Raw genomic sequence first — 21,355 nt, 5'->3', positions numbered from 1 at the left:
TTTTTTAACAGATAGCCAGCCACTGTCTCCGTGATACAGATGGTTGTCTGCGGAAGGGACGATTCTTCTTAGCTGTACTGCCTTTGCACCTTAGTAAAAATCAAGGGACCACATTTCTGCGTGTCAATTTCTGGATTCTCTTCCCTGCTGCATTAATCTATGCGGCCTTTACTCTGGCCACAACCACACTGTCTTGATTACAACAGCTTCAGAGTGACGTCTTAAAACTGGGTAGTGGGAGTCCATCGATTCTGTTCCTTTTCAAAATTATTTTGGCTGTTCTATGTCATTTGCCTTTTCATACAAACTTAGAATCAACATCTCTATATCTACTAAAAAATCATCTAGGGATTTTGATTTGGATTGTGGTTCACACAGATTGCTTATAGATCAGGGAGGGGGGAACCAACATCTTAACTATAATTGAGGCTTCAAAATACATCGAGGCACATTACTCAGGTAATCCTGGATTACTTTCAACAGTATCTTGTGGTTTTCAACATACACATCCTGTAAATATATTGACATATGCACTTTACCATTGAGCCTATCCCAGTTATTATACTTCTATTACTATACTTTCAGTAGTAAAATTTCCAAAAATACCATTTTATTTATTTTTTTGCTAGAATGCCTTTCTGCTCCTTGGAGAGTGTCCACCTTTCTCTTGTGGAATGGAGCTACCTTACATCTCAGATACAAATGACTGTCTGGATCAGCTTTGGGTTGGAGTATGTTGACTGCCTTTTCTATTTTAGTTTCTTGAGATCTTCCTGTTTCTTGGTATGCTGGACGATTCTGGACTGTATTCCGGACACCTGAATACTATGAAACTCTGTCCTTTTAACCTCTTCTGAAGAATACTGATTGTTAAAAATTTTGTTTTAGTAGGCAATGAACAGAGTTTCAGAAGTCCCGACCCTCCTCCTGTAGGCTTTGATTCCAGTGTCAGTTTCATTCTCAAAGCCTCTGCGGTGCTGCTCAGGCTCACCCCTCAATAGCCATCCAGGGACCTGGATCTCAGTCCACCCAGTATTTCAGATCCTGAGGCCCTTATGGACCCTTTTGGGTCATTTCAGTGCATATATGTAGGGATGAGCTTAGGAACTCATACACAGCTTTAGGGGATCCCTTTCCTGAGCTCCCTCCTCTTTGTGGTTTCCCCAGTACTCTTAGACACCAGGGGGCCCTTCCTCTGCCCTCTGTCTGGCAAGCTGGGGTTTGAGCCTCTCTGCTCTGTCCTGTATCTTCCACAACTAGGTCTTCCTCCGGGGCAAAGAAGTAAAAGAAAAGAAAAACTAGTAGCAGAAAAACAAGTACTGGGATTATAGGAAAAGAAAAGAAAAATAAGAACAGAAATACAACTGCTGGGATTACAGGGATTCTCTCACACTCTCTGGACCCCAGAGGTTCCTTTACTCAGTTCCTCTGGCCAAAGAGAAGGACCCTGTCTGAGTTTGAGGCACACGTGTGATTGCCACAGCCACCACTGCTGCAGGAGTGTAGCTACAAACCCTAGGGCTCGCTTTGGGGCAAGGCTGTGAGATAAAAATAAAACAGGATTTCCCCTAGTGTCTACTTCCTGCAAGGGTATCTTTCTAGGTCCTTTAATTAGAAAGAGAGAGTTACTCTTAGAACTTTTTCTGTCTGCCTCCAATGCCCAGTTCTGCAATTTGCTGCTCTGATTCTAAGCCAGGAGATTTGAGAGAAATATATAAAACCAGTAAACTCACTGCCCTACTGGTCTTCAGGTTTTAACTTCTCTCTCCAGTCTGCCTGCTACTACAGTATTTGTTTCGGAGTCCGCGGGTTGTTGCTTTAAGTCTTCTGTCCGGGGTTTCTAGCTGTAATCCGTGTTAAAGAGATAGGGTATTGTATGCTGATTCTATCCTAACTGGAATTAATTGTGGATTTAAAGCTCATCTTGCAGAAGAAGAGAACTCCGAATTTATCTAACGCCTAACATGCACCACAATTGTCATTTCATTATATCTCAAAGTGAATTCATTTTGAAAGATCTTTAAACAAAACATTGGCACAAGGATATAAAAAAGCATGTTTCATAAGAACTGTCATGGAGGAATTAACTCCATCAATCTTAAAATAGATCCAAACACCAGACTCAAACATCAAGTTAAACTATTTACACGTACGCAGATTAATCAGCAATGGCTACTGCCATGTTTCTCAAATTCTTTTACATAGAGGTAGATATTTGCACTGTATGAAAGCTGTTTCTTTTTCTCCAGCTTTTGAACAATAAGGTCAGCTGAGTGTGCAGGTCTACAGTTACAGGTAGGTATATATAAAAAGGGTTTAACGGCTTGATTAGCACTCACTCAAGGAGCTCCAAGGTGATGGTTCCTTTGGGTTCCGCTTCCACACTCTTCCCCCAGAATTTCAGTTTGGGATAGATTGAGCCATGAAAGATGAAGTCATTGTTTAATCCTTCAGCGTGAAACGCACTGATTGGTGGGTGATGGCTGACTTGTTCCGAGATAAGTCTAAAACCAAGGTCCTCTCTTAAGATTAAAAAAAAAAAAAAAAAAAAGCAACATTATAATTAACTCTATCATTAAACATGTACATAATTGCCCTTTCAAGTAAACAATTCTTTTGTTTGTGTGTGTGTGTGTGTGTGTGTGTTTTTAAGATGGAGACTTGCTCTGTGCTCAGGGTGGAGTGCAGTGGTGCGATCTCGGCTCACTGCAACCTCTGCCTCCAGGGTTCAAGCGATTCTCCTGCCTCAGCCTCCTGAGTAGCTGGGACTACAGGTGCCCGTCACCATGCCCACTAATTTTTGTATTTTTAGTAGAGACAGGGTTTCACCATGCTTGTCAGGCTGGTCTTGAACTCCTGACCTTGTGATCCACCTGCCTCAGCCTCCCAAAGTGCTGGGATTACAAGTGTGAGCCATCGCATCTGGCCAACAATTCTTTATCCTCATTGCAATGAAAGAAATTAACCTATGAGAAATTATACAAATGCAACCCAAACCACGAAATCCAACACTGTAATGCTAGCTACTTGAACAAATTAAAATAAAGAACAGCCACATGAATTTGAATGATTTGCATGAAAAAATATTATGTAAATTTAAACTATATTATTCCTGTTACATTAAAATAGAGAAATCTAGTGTGTCCACTTTCAAACATCTAGGCAATAAATGAGATCAAAACTTATGCAGAGAAGAGGAGGAACACACAGAAAAACTAAAGCCAAATAAAATCCCTTAATCATGTATAAACAAGACACAGGCTAACTCAAGCAAACAGACCTGTACTTATAGATGTAGTCATTGGCTTATGCAAACAATATATGCTTATGCTAATAGATTTTATTAATATTTTTTATAAAGAGATGTTTTTACAAGAGGGTCACACTGCTGCCCAGGCTGGAGTGCAGTGGCTAATCACGGGTGCAGTCCCACTACTGACCAGCCCCGGAGTTTTGAGCTGTTCCATTTGTGACCTCCCTCTCCTGGGAGGTCACCATATTCGTGCCAAACTTAGTGTGGACACACGACCAGCAGAGTGCACTATAGCCCAGAGCTCCTGGGCTCAAGAGCTCCTGCTGCCTCAGCCTCTCAAGTAGCTGGGATTATAAGCGTGTGCCACCATACCCAGCTGATATATTTTAAATGATTATTTTTAAAAACTCAATCATATCTTACGATCTACATAAGGAGAAAAGGAGGGCGATTGATCCCACATAATCAGGAATACTGAAATCCTTGCAATTATTTCTTATAATGGTACCTTTTATGTATGTTTTAATATTTTTGACAGTCTCTAAAATAATAAGTATCCTAGAAACAAACATCAAAATTGTTAACTTGCTCCAGTTATATATAATTGTTATTGGCCATGACCAATATGTATGTATTTCTCCTCTTCATCTGCAAGGCTATATAAAGCATTCGAGTGAAAGGCCTCACCGCACTAATTCATAAGTCTCTCCCAGCAGTGGGTTGAAAGGCTTTCCAGTCCGTTCCCACTGAGAAGCAACAGCAGATACAGCAAACGCAGCTACACACTGTGGGACAGAGCACGAGAACAAGTCAAAAATAGCTGAACTCGCTCTGCATTCTTTTAGGAACTAAAATTTTGCCAAAGACAGTAATTTACAAATTATTTTGAGGAGTTTAATTACTTTGGACTTTTAATATGGCTCTAGCAGTGGAACATGGAAACTTGGATGTTCAGAATAAAAATTACTTTGAGTCACTTCCTATAGTGTTATTCCCAACCACGGTTTTCATCACACTCTAACAGGGCTTCAGATCCTCTCAAGGACTCTTAAAAAAACCTCAAGTCCAAACCTACATTTAATTCATTTGATATTTTTTATAAGTAAAAAATTTCTCCAGGATTGGGGAGAGAGATATAAAACTCCACACCTTAATTGGTGTTAAGTACAATGAGGTTGGAAAATGCTGATTTATAGAAATGAAAGAACAGAAAGCTTCAGTTTAGAATGCTCTTGCTTTGTTGAAGAACAATGCACATACAATACTCGGCCTTTACCCAGTCCATCCATGTACAACACAAACATCTTCCATCTAAAAAATTAAAAAGTGCAATTCCTTGCTGTCTCTTAACATATAGCAATGTATATATATTTACGTACACAAGTAAGTACAAACATATTTTTCTATTTTGTGTGTGTGTGTGTGTGTGTGTGTGTGTGTGTGTGTGTATTAACCTATTCTTGGAAATACCCCAAGAAAGTCTGGAAGAAGAAAGGTTGAATTCTTCCCTCAACACAACTCTACTTTCTTTCTTTTTTTTTTCTGAGGTGGAGTTTTGTTCTGTCACCAGGCTGGAGTACAGTGGCGCAATCTTGGCTCACTGCAACCTCTGCCTTCCAGGTTCAAGTGATTCTCCTGCCCCAGCCTCCTGAGTAATTGGGATTACAGGTGCGTGTCACCATGCCCGGCTCATTTTTGTATTTTTAGTAGAGACAGGGTTTCACCATGTTGGTCAGGCTGGTCTCGAACTGCTGACCTTGTGATCCACCTGCCTTGGCCTGCAGAGTGCTGGGATTATAGGCGTGAGCTACCGCGCCCAGCCAACACTACTTTCTAAACTAAAGATTTAGAAAAAGCCCACTAATATCCAGGTTTGCTTATAGGCCACCTCCCACTTCTCCTGTAATACTCATTGGTCTTTGCATGATGGTGTCACCTTGACCAGAGGACACTCCAGACACACAACTAAGCTTTGATAACATTTCCCAACCTCACATTGAATTTAACACTAATTGTGTGAATGTGTGTATGTTCGGGGCAGGGTGGGTAGAGAGGTCTCCACACCTTAGACCTTTTCCTCCTTTGGCTCATACCTGCATCCTTTCCACAGGATCAGAGAGTGAACTGGCCTTGTGGATGAGGTAAGTATGCTCCATGTATTCAGTTAGGCGCTGTAGGAAGCTCAGAGGCTCATTAAATATAACTGGCATCGTGATCTTGGATAGTTCCTATTTAACCAGAAAATTGAAACTGTTATGTCCAATATACATAGCAAACAAATCTACTGTTATTTTTACATAACATCCTCCTGGAAAGGACAGAACAGCAACTAGCAACCCATGACATTTCATCAATATTGGTTCAATTTGACAAAATCTTTCCAGAGCACCTAATACCATGGAGTATAACCTCCTAGGCCTTGAAGGAGGAAATACAAAGACTGCCCAAACAGTCTCCTTGGCTTCAGGGAGCTTACTATCTTATCTGCCGGTGAGCTTGAGCGATGATGCCCGTGAGCTTGAGCGGATGACTTGACTATCAATCAGTCTGCCTTACGTCAGAACTAGGAAATGGGAGACAAAGGCGATGGAGACAGAGCAAAATTCTTCACAGTGGTGTTAAAATAATTAACTGCGGGGCCATTAATGAGTGGAGAAGACTCCAGTGCCTTGAGTTCCTACATAAACAAACTGAAATCCCTCCCTGTCAACTTAAGCTTCACCAATCAGAAACCGCCAAACCTCTATCTAGGGACGTGACACTTTCACCGAATGTATATACTTTCTTTGTCTCGCTCCCTCAATGAACACCTTCCAAAAGCTCCCCTTCCTGCCTTCTCAGTGGAGTGTGGAACTGCTTCAGCTCTGGGGCTGTTCAAGTCATGGATTGCTGTCTGTTCAAATATATGTGTTAAAACTTCAGTATGTCTACATTTATCTTGTAACAACGGGCTAAAGATGAACCACACATACCATTTTTTCCACGTAATTCTCCAAAAGAAATTTCACAGGTTTTGAAATGACAGTGAAATGAAATGATAACACTGAGCTTATCTAAGCACACTAATCCAGTATAAATTACGGTCTAGGGTACTAGCAGGCCACTGCATATTTTACAGAATAGATTTTAAATTCTGTCTGCCAGAATGCCGCCACCACAGTGGACTCTCAAAAATAATTTAACAATTAGGAAGAAAGTTTCTGACCTGAACTGCAACTGTTCAACTCTGTTTACCATGTGCCACCAGCATGTAATATTTTGGTGAGGCCTTTACAAAATTCATTAAGTAACACACTTATCTTGGTATTTACTGGAATAGTCCGACGATCTTCCCAAACTTCCAGCGACCATTCCCTTGGGAATCAGGTCTTTTATGAGGCCTGCTGGCTGGTCTCGTGGGCGGGTGAACAGGCTGGATGCCACCTGACTTAGCTCTGACTTTTCCCCCTAAATATCCACGTTCCCACTGAGCTTTTAAATTAAAAATAATGCAATCTTCGCAGAACTGAAACTGGAGCACATTCAAAGAAAATAAGCTCATTCATCATCATAAAACACTGCAGAACACAGACCTGTAACAGCTAAGCCTAATTAAAAGAAAAAGTAAATTTATTGCTGCCTCACTGGGGAGATGAGGGAAAATGGGAATGTATACAGAGAAATAAAAGAAGACTCAACTACATACACTCTAAGAGCTCATTAAACCCAGAGACTCACTGCTGGGGACAAGTCAAAAAAAAACTGGGACTGCCAAGGCTCGTCTTAATTGAAATGTCCCAGGCCCTCTTTCTTTTCTGCCTTTTTTTTTTTTGAGATGGAGTCTCACTCTGTCCCCTACGATGGAGTGCAATGGCACAATCTTGGCTCAGTGTAACCTCTGCCTCCCAGGTTCATGCACTTCTCTTGCTTCAGCCTCTGTAGTAGTAGCTGGGATTACAGATGTGCACCACCAGACCCAGATAATTGTTGCATTTTTTTTAGTAGAGACAGGCCAGGCTGGTCTCGAACTCCAGACCTCAAGAGATCTGATCCTCCCACCTCAGCCTCCCAAAGTGCTGGCATTACAGGTGTGAGCCACAGAACCTGGCCTCCTTCTATTATTCAATAAAAAGTATTTTTTTCTATTAAAAAAAACTAATTGGGAAACACCTGTCTTAGTATAAAATATAATAACATTGAAATAAAAACATGAAAATGTCTCTTTACTTCTCTTTCCTACTTCTCTCCCCAGAGACAAAACAACACACACATATGCATACACACTCTTGATTTATATTCACACTTTCTTTTTCTTTGAGACGGTGTTTCGCTCCTGTCGACCAGGCTGGAATGCAATGGCGTGATCTTGGCTCACTGCAACCTCCACTTCGCAGATGCAAGCAATTTTCTGCCTCAGCCTCTCAAGTAGCTGCAACTACAGGCGTGTGGCACCATGCCCAGCTAATTTTTTATATTTTTAGTAGAGACAAGGTTTCACCATGTTGGCCAAGCTGGTCTCAAACTCCTGACCTAAGGTGATTTGCCTGCCTCAGCCTCCCAAAATGCTGGGATTACAGGTATGAGCCACTGCACCCAGCCAAGGTTTGCTTGTTTTAATGCATAGCATCAGCTCTACGTACTGACACTTCTGCTGTGTTCTGGGGATCTTATACACATGTAAGATCCATACGCTGAGTCTTTCAAGTTCTTTGTAATCACAGGAGAGTGTAATGGTAAGACCACTGAACCAGACTGAGTTGCACTGCTGGCTTCACCATTTACTAGCTGTGTAGCTTTGACCAAATTAAACGCTGTTCCAGTTTCCTCATCAGTAAGTACTAAGTACATACTGATGAGGACATTGGATATAATAGTATCTATCATAAACTATCTATCATACAATAGTGTTATAATAGTATCTATCATGAAGCATAGTTCTGGGCACATTAGTAATGCTATACATGTGTTTATTAAATTTAAAACAAAGTCCATATATGTCCATATTCATATATCTTTAAGAATACAAGCAAATATGGCTTTTAAGTAGAAGATTTCTCTAAGTGGAGTTTCTGGGTCCAAAACGCTAATTTTTTTTTTTTTTTTTAACAGATGCTTTCCAAAATGGCTTTACCAATTTATACACCAATGCTGCACGACAGTCAACATCTCTGATGCTAAAAGAGGTGTATGACTTCCAATTTGTTCCTTCTGTCATGTTCATGCTTTCATTAAACACATATTTATCTGAGCACGTACTATGTACCAGGTGCTGGAGTAAAAGCCCCATTACAAACAACCACTTGACCTGGAATGCCCTGCTCTCTTCCCTTTATTCCTCTACATCCTACCCAGATTTCAAGGCCCAGTTCAAGTCTTTCCTCTTTAAGTATTGCAGCACTCACTGATTTGCCACTCCTTCCAAATGCTCGAGTACCAAAATGTACTGCTCACAACTGAGCATTTGATCATAGATTAGATTGTATTACCTACTGTTATGGTATGCATGGTAACCAGCTTATCTTGCTACATGTAGAGTAAGATAATTAAGTAGATTTCTCTAAGTAGAGTTTCTGGGTCAAAAGCATGCTTATTTAATTTTTTTTAAATCATAGATTAGATTCTCTTACCTACTGTTAATGGTATGCACGGTAACCAGCTTATCTCACCACAGCATAGTAATACAATTCCTTGAGAAAGGGGCACTATCTTATATCCCATCTACGTTCCCCCATCACCTCACAGTGACTGGGGAGCCCTGCAGGTGTGCCCCACCCCAGACATACCCTGCATTCTCATTGCCCCTTGACTTTTCCCTTTTCAGGCATTTGTCACACACTGCACTTCCTGCCTCCTTCAATGGAAAGCTCTTTGAAGACAAAAACTTTACTTAATAATGCATCACGGTTAACACAGCTAAATGCTGAGTAAAACGTTGCTTACTTTTGGAATATTATTCAGCACCAAAAAGAAATGAGCTATCAAGTCAGGAACAGACATGGAGGAAACTTAGATGGCTATTACAAAGAAAAAAAAAAAAAGCCAATACGATTCCAATTGTAAGACATTCTAGATAAGACAAAACCATGGAGACAGGAAAAAGGTCAGTGGTTGCCCAGGGTAAGGAGGAGGGATGAACAGGCAGAGCAAAGGGGATTTTTAAGGCAGGACACTCTGTATGTTACTACAATGTTAGACACACATCATTACATGAACACAGAACACCAAGAGTGAGCCCTAGTGTAAACTATGACCTTGGGGTAAACCTTGATGTATCGCAGGTTCACCAACTCTAAGAAATGGGCCCTCCTGGTGAGGGATGCTGATAATGGGGAGGCTATACATGTGTGGGGCCAGGGAGTATGTGGGAACTCTCTGCTTCTCAATTTTGCTGTGAACCGAAAACTGCTTTACAAAATAAGTCTTAAAAAAAAAAAAAAAAAAAAATAGGCCAGGCGCAGTGGCTCACGTCTGTAATCCCAGCACTTTAGGAGGCTGAGGTAGGTGGATCACCGGAGGTCAGGAGTTTCAGACCAGCCTGGCCAACGTGGTGAAACCCTGTGTCTACTAAAAATACAAAAATTACCTGGGCATGGTGGTGAGCACCTGTAGTCCCAGCTCCTCAGGCGGCTGAGGCAGGAGAAACGCTTGAACCCGAGAAGCAGAGGTTGCAGTGAGCTGAGATCGTGCCACTGCACTGCAGCCTGGGAGACAAAAGCAAAATTCTTGTCTCAAAAAAAAAAATTTTTTTTTAATAAAATAAAATTAGGCCAAGCATGGTGGCTCACACCTGTAATCTCACCACTTTGGGAGACCACAGCACGAGGATCACTTGAGCCCAGGAATTTGAGACCAGCCTGGGAAGCAAAGTGAGACTCCATCTCTACAAACAAATCAGAAAACTAGCCAAGCGTGGGGGCGTGCATCTGTGGTCCCAGCTACTCGGGAGGCCCAGGTAGAGGCTTGCTGGAGCTCAGATCACAGTGAGTCATGTTCATGCCACTGCAATCCAGCCTGAGTGACAGAGCAAGACCCTGTCGTAAAAAATAAAATCGTAAAAAAACCTAATTTTGATCAGTCAGTCCTGTTACAGAAAATATCGCAGTCACAGTCACACGTGATAAAAGAGAATGTAAAGCCAAAAAAAGAGTTTAAAAAAAAAGTACAGAAGAGTATTAAGGCAATTAATAAAAGTCTGTAACAATTTTGGATTTACATTATTTGTGGTACTAGGCATTAACAACATTATTGTGGTAATAGTGATATTTACATTTCAAAACTTGTGATTTTTCCTTATTCTAAATATTCACTTTAAAATCTGGAAGAAAAAGGTTATAAAGCAACATGTTCAAAAATAGTCTAGTACTGTTAAATATGTTTTTATAGCCATAGAAACAAATGCTAAAAGATAGTAACATAAAAGTTAACAGTGGGTATCTCTAGGAGTCGGGGGCATGGGGAATCCTAATAATCTTCCTTATGCTTTTCTGTATTTTCTCGATTTCCTAAAATGAACATGCACTCCTCTTCTAATCAAGGGTAAAACGAGATGTTACTTTAAAACCTAACAATAGGCTGAGCGCAGTGGCTCAGGCCTGTAATCCCAGCACTTTGGGAGGCCCAGGAGGGCGGATCACAAGGTCAGGAGTTTGAGATCAGCCTGGCCAATATGCTGAAACCTGTCTCTACTAAAACTACCACAATAAAAAAAAAAAAAAAATTAGCTGGACATGGTGGCAGGTGCCTGTAGTCCCAGCTACTCAGGAGGCTGAAGCAGGAGAATCATTGAACCCAGGAGGCGGAGGTTGCAGTGAGCCGAGATCACACCATTGCACTCCAGCCTGGGCAACAGAGCAAGACTCTCTCTCAAAATAAATAAATAAATAAAAATTTATTCATTAAAGAAATGAAGAGCTTTACCTGTAAGTCTAATTTTGAATTTGTTTTTCCTGAAAAACGCTCTAAGACCTATCACATACTCACTGAGGAAGGAACAACAGATGGACCGGGGCTGACATTTTGCTATTTATGAGATAGCAGTGCTTCCCTCCAACCGAATTTGCTTTCTCAGGAATACTGGCCTAGGGATGTAATCTGTCAACTCTAAAGCAATGGTGCGTGCACTGCCATTTCTCCACGTCCAGCTCCGTGGGACAGCACAGCACAGCAGGCTGGGGCAGGCAGGTGTCCACAGCCACGGGCTGCTCAACACCGGCCACCCAGGCTTTCCAGGGGTTCCAAGCCAATGACAAAGAGGGTGGTGTGAACTCTGGTGGTGTGAACCAAGGCACCAAGGATGTGGGTTTATCATCAATTCAATAAGTAGATTTATTTTTTAATCATTTGAAAAGCTCCTAAAATTCTAAAAGGCTCTTTGAATAAAACATTATAATCTATAATAATTTAAACAGCTTTCCATTTCTTTTAGTAACTCAGAACGAAAGCATTCAAGAAAAGGAAAAGGCACATGGCTGGGTCAAATTAAAATAGAGAGGGAATGAGAGGCCCAGATTGCCATAAAAACCACCTGGACCTTCGCAGAGAGTAACATGCTTTTTTAAAATACAGCAACTTACTTGCCATTGTATTGCCGCCATCATCTGTAATTATTTTTAAATAATCTTACAATTTTTCAATTGCTAAAACCTACATTTCCTTAGAGAGGTACTGAAAAACTCACTGACACAATGTATATTTTATTTCCTTCCCTCTTAGACCTCTTGGAAATTCACTGATACATCATTTTCACTTCCAATCCAATGAAGTCTGGTGTTACGTTCTCTATTTCATACAACTAATGTGTGTGTATATTCCAATAACAAGAAAAGCAACAATTCACATTATGAAGATCAAGCTTCAGGAAGAAACACTGCCTAGAATACTTTTTTTTTCCTTGAGACAGCGTTTCGCTCTTGTTGCCCAGGCTGGAGTGTAATGGCGCAATCTTGGTTCACTGCAACCTCTGCCTCCTGGGTTCAAGCGATTCTCCTGCCACCACGCCCAGCTAATTTTTGCATTTTTAGTAGAGATGGGGTTTCAGCATGTTGGCCAGACTGGTCTCGATCTCTTGACCTCATGATCTGCCCGGCTCAGCCTCCCAAAGCTCTGGCATTACAGGTGTGAGCCATCGCACCCGGCCTGCCTAGAATACTTCTATCATTGAGAGCTTTAGGCAGCTGGAAAAGTTAAACATTTATACCCAGCAATTCAACCTATGACCCAGCTAAGGGCAAAGTTTAAATTTAGCCATGCAAATAAATAGCAACCAATGATGAAACTGCAGAAACTCCTAATTGCAATTGCTCATTGGCTGATACACTGAGAAGGAGAGAAGGCTGCTTCTTCACTTGAGCACTAGAGAAACCTGAGAGCAAGGTCAAGTGTGAGCTCAACTGAAACTGAAAATACTGCATAAATGTAAAGTCTACCACTGTAGCAGGATAGAAGTGCAACCACTGAAGACCTGGGTTAGAGAGAGAAAATCCCTCAGATGCTAGGCTAGGTGTGTCTGCTCTGTGGCCCAGACAGCAGCTTGTGAGCAGGGTGCTCACTGGCGTGTATGACCCAAACTCTGGTGGGTCCCAGGGCTCTTTCTCCACATCAGCCGGGGGCTGGCGGTGGTCAGCTGTCCCTTGGATAGAGCCGTGCCTCGTGCAAGATGGAGCTGGCACTGGATGTTTCCTCTACGACACCTCTACCTCCCACAGCTACCGAGGATGAAAAAATGAATTGTTCTTGCATTGTAGGGCCTCAGAGGGTCAAATGTCTTTTTTCCCATCCATGCTACTTAGTCCCCTCCCCTCCACAGCATCTCATCTATTAGTTTATCACTGCATGAGGGGTTCTTGCCATCTCAATACCGCTGATCACATGCAGGGCAGTTACTCTAAGGCATCACAGGACAGCTGCCTGCGGCCACTCTGGATGGGCAGTTTGAAAAAAGCCTGCTGCCCTTGTGCCTTCTGTCCTCAGTCCTCACAGGCCAGCGGGGAGTACAACAGGGGCCAGAGTGAAAGACACACAGGCAGAAAGGAAGGCGCTGAGGAGCAGGAGAAGGGGGTATGTTCATCATGCGTTCACTGAACCACAGTGTGGGCACCTTGGTGCAACCAGTGGGAAAACGGGGAGAAGATAAGAAAAGCTCTAAGGAAAATGCTAATGAACATAAAGATATTCCTTTTCTACTCTTCCTGCTTAGGAGCTGAGTATCTTCAGAGTTGGCAGGTGGCGTGAGCCCTCTTGCTGGCGGACTTAACCAAAGGCTGGACAGCGCCTAGACAGGAATGTGAAGAGACGACAGAGCATGGGCTGCAAGCTTGCACTGGATCACTTGGCATTCGCGGCTTTAAGGGAATCTACTTCCAGGTGCATTTTTTTCCTAGAAACTGGCAAGCCTCAGATGGCACCTGGACTGGAGGGACCGTGCCTGCTCCTCTTTGCTCATTTCCCCATTCACAGTTGCTCTCAGCTACTAAAAAAAAAAAGGCAAACAAAAAAGCACTTAATCTCCTACCACCCTGAATCATAGTATAGTATTCATACCTGGAAATGTGAAAACTTCCAGGGCACTGCACAGGGAAGTTTAGAAACAGTCCTGTTATAAGCAAAGCCTCTTTTACTTAGGAACCATTAACCTACATTAGGGCTCCTTGACTGCCTGTTTCAGTTACGGGAAAGACACGACATTAGAAATAAGGTCTTCAAGCCATTTCTCCCCAGGTTGAAACATTCTGATTTTAGACCACTGTAGAGTGTGGGGGTAGAGATAACAAATTTTGTTTAACTATCTTGCTGCTTCTATCCTCTGTCTCTCTAGCTGGTATTTATAACATGCCAGATTTGGCAACGCTCCAAAACTTATCTAGCTCTGCATCTATCTTAGAGTTGAAATGCTAGAATAACACAGTTGTCATGGTGGCATATACGGTATCACATGTTTATCTGAATCCAAAAATAATATCACATCCCTTCTGACAGTTACTCTGACCTGGGGATAAGTCTGGACATGAGGTCTGGCCCCATGGTTATGTGGCAGACATTCTGTACCAGAATAAATGGGCTAAATCTTCAGTTTGTGGGAAACATCTTAAGATTCATGGTGAGAGAAAAGCATTTTATCAAAAACATATTGGCAAAGATTTACCTCAGTGAAAAATATTTCAATTTTCTCAACCGTTTCTCAGTATTGCAAGGTACAACTGAGTGGTAAAAACAGTTCAATGAATCAAGATCAGAGAGCTTGGGAAAAGCTTCGCTGGTGTATTTCCCAGAGGCCAAGAATGACTAACGAAAGGTAACAAAACCTTGTGCAAGTCAGAGTTTTTCAAAGTTGTGTTTTTAGTAACACTGAAGGCAGTCCTAATTGAGTTGTTAGTTTATGAAGCACATACACAAAATTTTGTTAATATAATCTGACTTTTGGCATATAGTTGAGAAAGGGGTCAAAGAACTGAATGACATTATTGAATATTTTTTTAAAAACCCAAAAAACTCCTGCTTCTGTCTATTAATATGAGCAAAGCTCTAAATCCTTACATCTATTCAAAAACAAGAACGTAACTGTTACTGAAAATCCTCATTCAAGCAGCAAGTGATATTCATCTCCGATATCTCAACCCCGAACTGAAAAAAATGCTTTTCAATAACATTTTACCTTTTGTTAATATTTTTATATAATTTTTATGTTTACAGTTATAATATTCAAATATTAATATTTACAAGAGTAACAATGCAAAGAAACCTTTAGTACTAAAGTCTTATAGGATATAGCTTTTTAAATTTTAATTTTTATACATATTTCTGTAATAATGAAGTCCGATAAAGTAATTGATAAAAGACCCTCAGAGTGTAGAGAAATTGAGTTAATATTCTATAGGAAGCATAAAATGGAAATACAAGTTAAAGGAAACATGGAACTATAAGCTTTTCAATTACTAAAGAAAAGCTTGCTCATGTGTTTATTTAACATAATGACAGTGGCAATCAAAACTTGACGGAAATGATGTGTGGAGGCTTACGCCTGTAATCCCAGCACTTTGTGAGGCCAAGGCAGGCGGATCACGAGGTTAAGAGATACAGACCATCCTGGTCAACATGGTGAAACCCGTCTCTACTAAAAATACAAAAATTAGCTGGGCGTGGTGGCACATTCCTGTAATCCCAGCTACTCAGGAGGCTGAGGCAGAAAAATGGCTTGAATCTGGGAGGCGGAGGTTGCAGTGAGCCAAGATTGCCACACTGCACTCCAGCCTGGCAACAGAGAAAGACTCCATTTCAAAACAAAACAAAACTTGATGACATGTGAACTCCACTAGCTACCTTTAAAAGAATGATACAAGACTTTAAATAGTATTTCATGATATACCAGACCTTTGTCACCTCTTGCAATAATCTAGGACTATCCTATTACGTCAAGACATCGAACACACACAAGGTCGGCATGCGCATGGCCTTGAGCCCAAGGATCTCCTCAAATTTTGTGCTGAGGTCCTGGGGCTGGTTGCCTAAGTCACTGAGCGTGAACACCCACAACCTAACCTCTGGCTGAGCCCTGCTGAAAAAGCCGCTAGAACAAAGGGATGGAGGAGAAGAGGGGGGCGGGAAGCAGGTACCCCCAGGACACAAGGCTTTGAGATTAAAGAGTCCTGTGACGAAGGGGCAACGAGCATGAAGAAATAAGCAAAGGCTTCAAATGACTAAGCAGTGTCAGGATTAGTTCTCAGGAGCTGGAGATTTGTTTGTTTGGTAAAAGCTTCAGCCACAAAGAGATTTAGGGTTGAATTCCAGTTATGTGAAGTATTCATTTCACGGTGTATAATCTGACATTTTGATAACACAATCCTGCCCAAACAGCCTGGGAGAAGAAAAGAAGGATGTCATCAGCTTGGGAAATCTAAGTGGCTAAATGCTATTTGGGAAAGGGTAAAACGTGCAGGTGTGTGGAGTGGCGGAGACTGGGGCAGAGTAAGCCCAGCTGAGGACGGGACTGCAGGCACTGGGGGCCAGGATGACAAATGCCTGGAGAAGAAACTGTCACTTTGCTTCTGAAGACTAAGTGAGACCTAGACCACACCTGGCAGATAGGCCTATGTACTGTGAATCTAGAAAAGCCACGTATTTTGAATAATAATAGCATTACATCATAAAACGATATCATCAGAGCATATAAATCCAGGGCATTAATTGTTTTAGAAAAAGATGGGATGGGGAGCCTAGTGGAGTGTGGAATTGTGGGGCTGTCACCCACAGGATACTGACACCCTGCACTCTGCCGTGGCCAAATAACCTTAGAAAGATTCAGTACAAATTCTATAGTAGCTTAGAGCAGTGTTTTTCAAATGGTGGGTTGGGTTCATTAACAAGTTGTAAAATAAATGTAATGAGCCGGAATGAGCACTTTAATAAAATAAATGAGTGTTCTTTTATGAAACTGATTTTGATTTTAAGGACACACATATATACATATTTGCATACTGGATCACAAAGGTAAACATATTTAACTAAAAGCGTTTGAAAAATACTGACTCCTCACATCAACAGAGCACAGAAGAGCTGCGGCTAAGTATCGGATTTCCTCTTCCGCTTTTAAGATTTCTTATTAACAAATAAAGAGACTGGGTAAATGGAGGGAAGGGAAGAGATGATAGCTGAAGGTATGCATGTGGCTTCTGGAACTGAGTTTCACCCCTACAAAAAGGACACAAATGGAAGTATTTGGATCAATGTGTTAGAATCAGAAACATGCAGGCTGGGTGCAGTGGCTCACGCCTGTAATCCCAGCACTTTCGGAAGCCAGAATGAGTGGATCACCTGAGGTCATGAGTTTGAGACCAGCCTGGCCAACATGGTGAAACCACATTTCTACTTAAAATGCAAAAATCAGCTGGGTGTGACAGTACGCACCTGTAGTCCCAGCTACTCGGGAGGCTGAGGCAGGAGAATTGCTTGAAACCGGGATGTGGAGATTGTAGTGAGCTGAGATCACACCACTGCACCATAGCCTCTACAAGAGAGCAAGACTCTGTCTTTGAAAAAAAAAAAAAAAAAAAAGAACCAGGAACATGCAGTGGGGATTTTTTTTTAAATGCTTTCAATTTAAGTGTATTAAGACCCATGGACAGTACTATTTCTAAGTTTGGACCTATTTTCTTTTGGGATATGGAAACAGGCAGATATTAAAGACTGTTGATATCAAAATTTACTTCAAAAATCTATTCCAGACCAGGAGTGGTGGCTCATGCCTGTAATCCCAGCACTTTGGGAGGCTGAAGTGGGTGGATCACCTGAGGTCAGGAGTTTGAGACCAGCCTGGCCAACATGGTGAAACCCTGTCTCTACTAAAAATACAAAAATTAGCTGCTTCTGGTGGTGGGTACCTATAATCCCAGCTACTCGGGAGGGTGAGGCAGGAGAATCACTTGAACCCAGGAAGTGGAGGCTGCAGTGAGCTGAGATCATACCATGGCATTTCAGCCTGGGTGACAGAGTAAGACTCTGACTTAAAACAACAACAACAACAACAAAAAAAAAAAAACCAGAAAAAGTGGTAATATTTCTATTTCTCTCTCAAGGCTCCTCATTTTTAATCTCTACTGTCCCATAGTGCCCATACTTGATTGTGTCTGCTGCCTGAGAGAGAAGCTTCCTACAACAGACAGTGCCCAAAGAACGGTATTTCCAAAAGCTGGTGATTTCCTTTCAATCCACATTAATGAAAATGTTCTTCCAGAATATTCGTCTCCTATGAACCTCAGCAGAAAAAAGTTTCCAAAAACACGACTTCCCCTGAAGATCTCTCTCTATGCTTTGAATCAGTAAGTTCTACAGATACAATTCAGAACATTCTATGAAACCCTTTCAACCCAAACAGCTCTGTATTTATTTGTAATATTTTGTTTATAATTCAGCATAAGCATTTACTTGTACAAGAAGTTCTCCACCTAAACATAAAAGTAAAATCACATTCTAGAGAAACAGTATCTTTGAGAGCATAGCAGATACAATCCAACACAACACTATCTCCTATCTTTTAAAAGAACCATTAGTCTTGATTTAGACATAAACTAGACAGATTGCTGGTCATCTACCTGAACAAATTCATAACACCAACACTATAGCTGACACCCAGTGAAACAGGAGAGAGTGGGAGGAAGAAATCAGACAACAGAAATACAGAAAACTGTATATTCTATAACGGCCCCAAAGACTAAACCAAATCAGAAATGTTCATACAAACTCCTTTGACCAAATAACCTTAGTAAGACACAGTACCAATCCTATAGTAACTTAGAACAGTGCTTTCCAAAGGTGGACTTGGTTCATTAACAAGCTGTAAAATAAATTTGATGAGCTGGAATCAGCATTTCTTTAATATAATAGAAAATATAATTTGTAGTAACGATGAGTATTATTTTGGAAAACTGATTTTAAGGACACGCATATTTACATATTTTCATACTGGATCACAAAGGTAAAGATATTTAACTAAGGGTATGAAAAATACTGACTCTACAGAATACAAATAAATACTTTTTTTCTTGAAATTTTCAGTTCCAAAGAGACAAACGTGTGTAACTGTCATCTGACTGTCTATACACATTTGCTTTGTCCTGTTGAATCGTAATTGAAATAAAATTAGAGCTCAAGTCTCATTCTCAGCTGTGATTAATGAAGAACTATTATTTACTGAGCACAATGTAAAAGCAGGGACTGTTCCAGGCATTTTACATAAATTATTTCTCTCTCAATACACCTCTAAGATACAAATCATGATCCCAGTTTTACACTGGAACTGGCTGGAAAGCTACTCAGGTAGGAACTGCAACTTGCTTGTGGCCTCATAGCCAGGAAGGAGGAGAGAGGGGATTTGATCCTACATTATCAGGCCACGAAATTTTGATGAATTACTCTCCATGCAGGAGTCAAAAAATATTTGTTTGAAATTAATGTTTATGGAATTTGTTCCTTGAAAATTACATTTAGGAAGTTTCAGATTTCATCACTCAAAGAAGAGGGACATTGGGAAAATGCCAGAGGCCAGGAGCCATGGCTCGTGCTTGGAATCCCAACACTTTTGGAGGCTGAGGCGGAAGGACAGCTTGAGTCCAGGAGTTCAAGATCATCCTGGGAAACATAGCAAAACTCTCTCTACTAAAAATACAAAAAAAATTAGCCAGGTGTGGCAGCACGTGCCTGTGATCCCAGCTACTCAGGAGGATGAGGTGGGTGGATCAGTTGAGCCAGGGATGTTGAGGCTGCAGTGAGCCATGATAGCACCACTTCACTCCAGTCTGGATAATACATTGAGTCCCTGTCTCAAAAAAAGAAGAAAGAGGCCAGGCATGTTGGCTCACACCTGTAACCCTAGCACTTTGGGAGGCCGAGGTGGGCGGATCACGAGGTCAGGAGTTTGAGACTACCCTGGGCAACATGGTGAAACCCGTCTCTACCAAAAATACAAAAATTAGCTGGGCGTGGCAGGGGGCACCTGTAATCCCAGCTACTTGGGAGGCTGAGGCAGGAGAATCGCTTGAACCCAGGAGGCAGAAGTTGCAGTGAGCCCAGATCGCGCTGCTGCACTCCAGCCTGTGTGACAGAGTGAGACTCTGTCTCAAGAAAAAAAAAAAAAAAAAGGAAAAGAAAAAAGAATGAAATGAAAAGAAAAATGCCACAGTGCGTACCTCTGCAGTGTGCAGGATTTCAAGTCGCAGAATGAAATGTGTATGCGGTGACTACTTCCCAGCATAGGGAAAGTTCTGGGAGCGCTCCCAGGTTCCACACTCAATTGCAAAATGTTAAGAGGTAATGTCCAGGCAGACACTTTTGGGCCACATGACTTACATGTTTTTAAAATTTTCATCATTCTAGGTGGTCCAAGGTCATACTAGTAAGACCTAAGAGAACTTGACCCAGAATCCTCGCCTGACAGACAGCAGGGTGGCAGTGCTGACTACCACCTTCAAGGGAATCCAAGGATTCCTATAAAAGGACACGCTGCCATCTCCCTACCTCCCCCCAGATCAGATCCACCTGCACAGATAACTAAGCAGAGATATATTCCAAATATTTAATACACCATGCTTGCAAATTCCGAAAATGAAAACTTTCTCTGTGTATAGAAGTGCAATGAAATTCTGTTCTTCACTGTGGAGGTATCTGTTCTTTCTGAGAGTTTCTGTGTAAAACTATGGGGCAATACAAATGTGATGTGACAACAGAAGAAGAGCATTTTTCTGGTTTTTTTTTTTTTTTTTTTAAACACTGAAAAGGCACATTAAAGCCATCAGAGTGGCTCAAATGCTTGCCAGAAAAAAATGCACCTACGACTTTTCACAATTCATGATTCTTGTACGTTTCCACAAACATTGCTGTGCACCACCTTCATGCAAACTTTTCGATTCCTTTCTAAAGAATATGCGATTAAACATATCTGCTTAATATCATATGACAAAACCATTAATTTACCATTCCAATACATTTTCTGAGGATGCTCCAGATACTGAAGTCATTTCTGGAAAACATAGGAGAAGGCAAACTTGTTCTGAAAAAAAGAAAAGAAAAACATAAAGTTCGTTCTAACACCATTGTCATTAAGAGGGAAAAACTGTCACTCATATGAGAACTGCAGGCTCAGAGAGACACTTCAAAAATGTGTGTCATCACAGACAGGGTGAAACAGGGCTGATCCAGGGTTGCCCCTGTTCACCGCTACCTACGTTGACCCCTGAAAGATTCTGTAGCCAATCAACTGACCCTCTGTCTTCAGCATTGCTTTGATCTGAACTCAGTCCTCCCAGGCCCTAGAGTCTGGCTGTTCGGACCACCTCAGAGGCCCACTGTCCTTTCATGTTACGGCACATCTGACCCTGCTGGATTCATGGCACACTTACCGTGTTCTGATACTTAATACATTATCATTCTCTAGCTGCTAAATGGTGTATCTAGACTTTGTGATGGTATTTTATTTACAGGTTTTTAAGAAATGAAATGGAAAATAAAAAATACAAAAGTATTGAAAACCTAGGCCCTGTAATATACATCAGTACTTCCCCTGAACAAAATTTAACAACTGTAAAACAAATTGACCTCTACAGAAAGAGCATCTTCAAAGCCTCTGTAGGTGTTTAA

At 41.4% G+C, this 21,355-nt stretch overlaps 1 protein-coding gene across 5 annotated transcripts in view; it reads right to left on the bottom strand.

The window, feature by feature from the left end:
• OSBPL1A (oxysterol binding protein like 1A) overlaps positions 1-21,355 on the bottom strand; it is a 242,449-nt gene that overhangs the window by 14,316 nt on the left and 206,778 nt on the right. For 3 of the 5 annotated variants that reach the window (XM_010335492.3, XM_010335491.3, XM_074383666.1), the window contains 4 exons: positions 20,693-20,768; positions 5,347-5,481; positions 3,941-4,038; positions 2,340-2,522 (listed from right to left, as the gene is read on the bottom strand). In XM_010335492.3, the coding sequence (XP_010333794.1) occupies positions 2,340-2,522; positions 3,941-4,038; positions 5,347-5,481; positions 20,693-20,768 (492 nt within the window). The remainder of the gene's footprint in view (positions 1-2,339; positions 2,523-3,940; positions 4,039-5,346; positions 5,482-20,692; positions 20,769-21,355) is intronic. The other 2 variants (XM_074383664.1, XM_074383665.1) reach the window with 2 other exon arrangements.

The sequence above is a fragment of the Saimiri boliviensis genome, chromosome 13 (genome assembly GCF_048565385.1).
Source record: "Saimiri boliviensis isolate mSaiBol1 chromosome 13, mSaiBol1.pri, whole genome shotgun sequence".
Lineage (NCBI taxonomy): Eukaryota > Metazoa > Chordata > Mammalia > Primates > Cebidae > Saimiri > Saimiri boliviensis.
The sequence above is the reverse complement of the archived record's forward strand: the minus strand, read 5'-3'. Positions and strand labels throughout refer to the sequence as shown.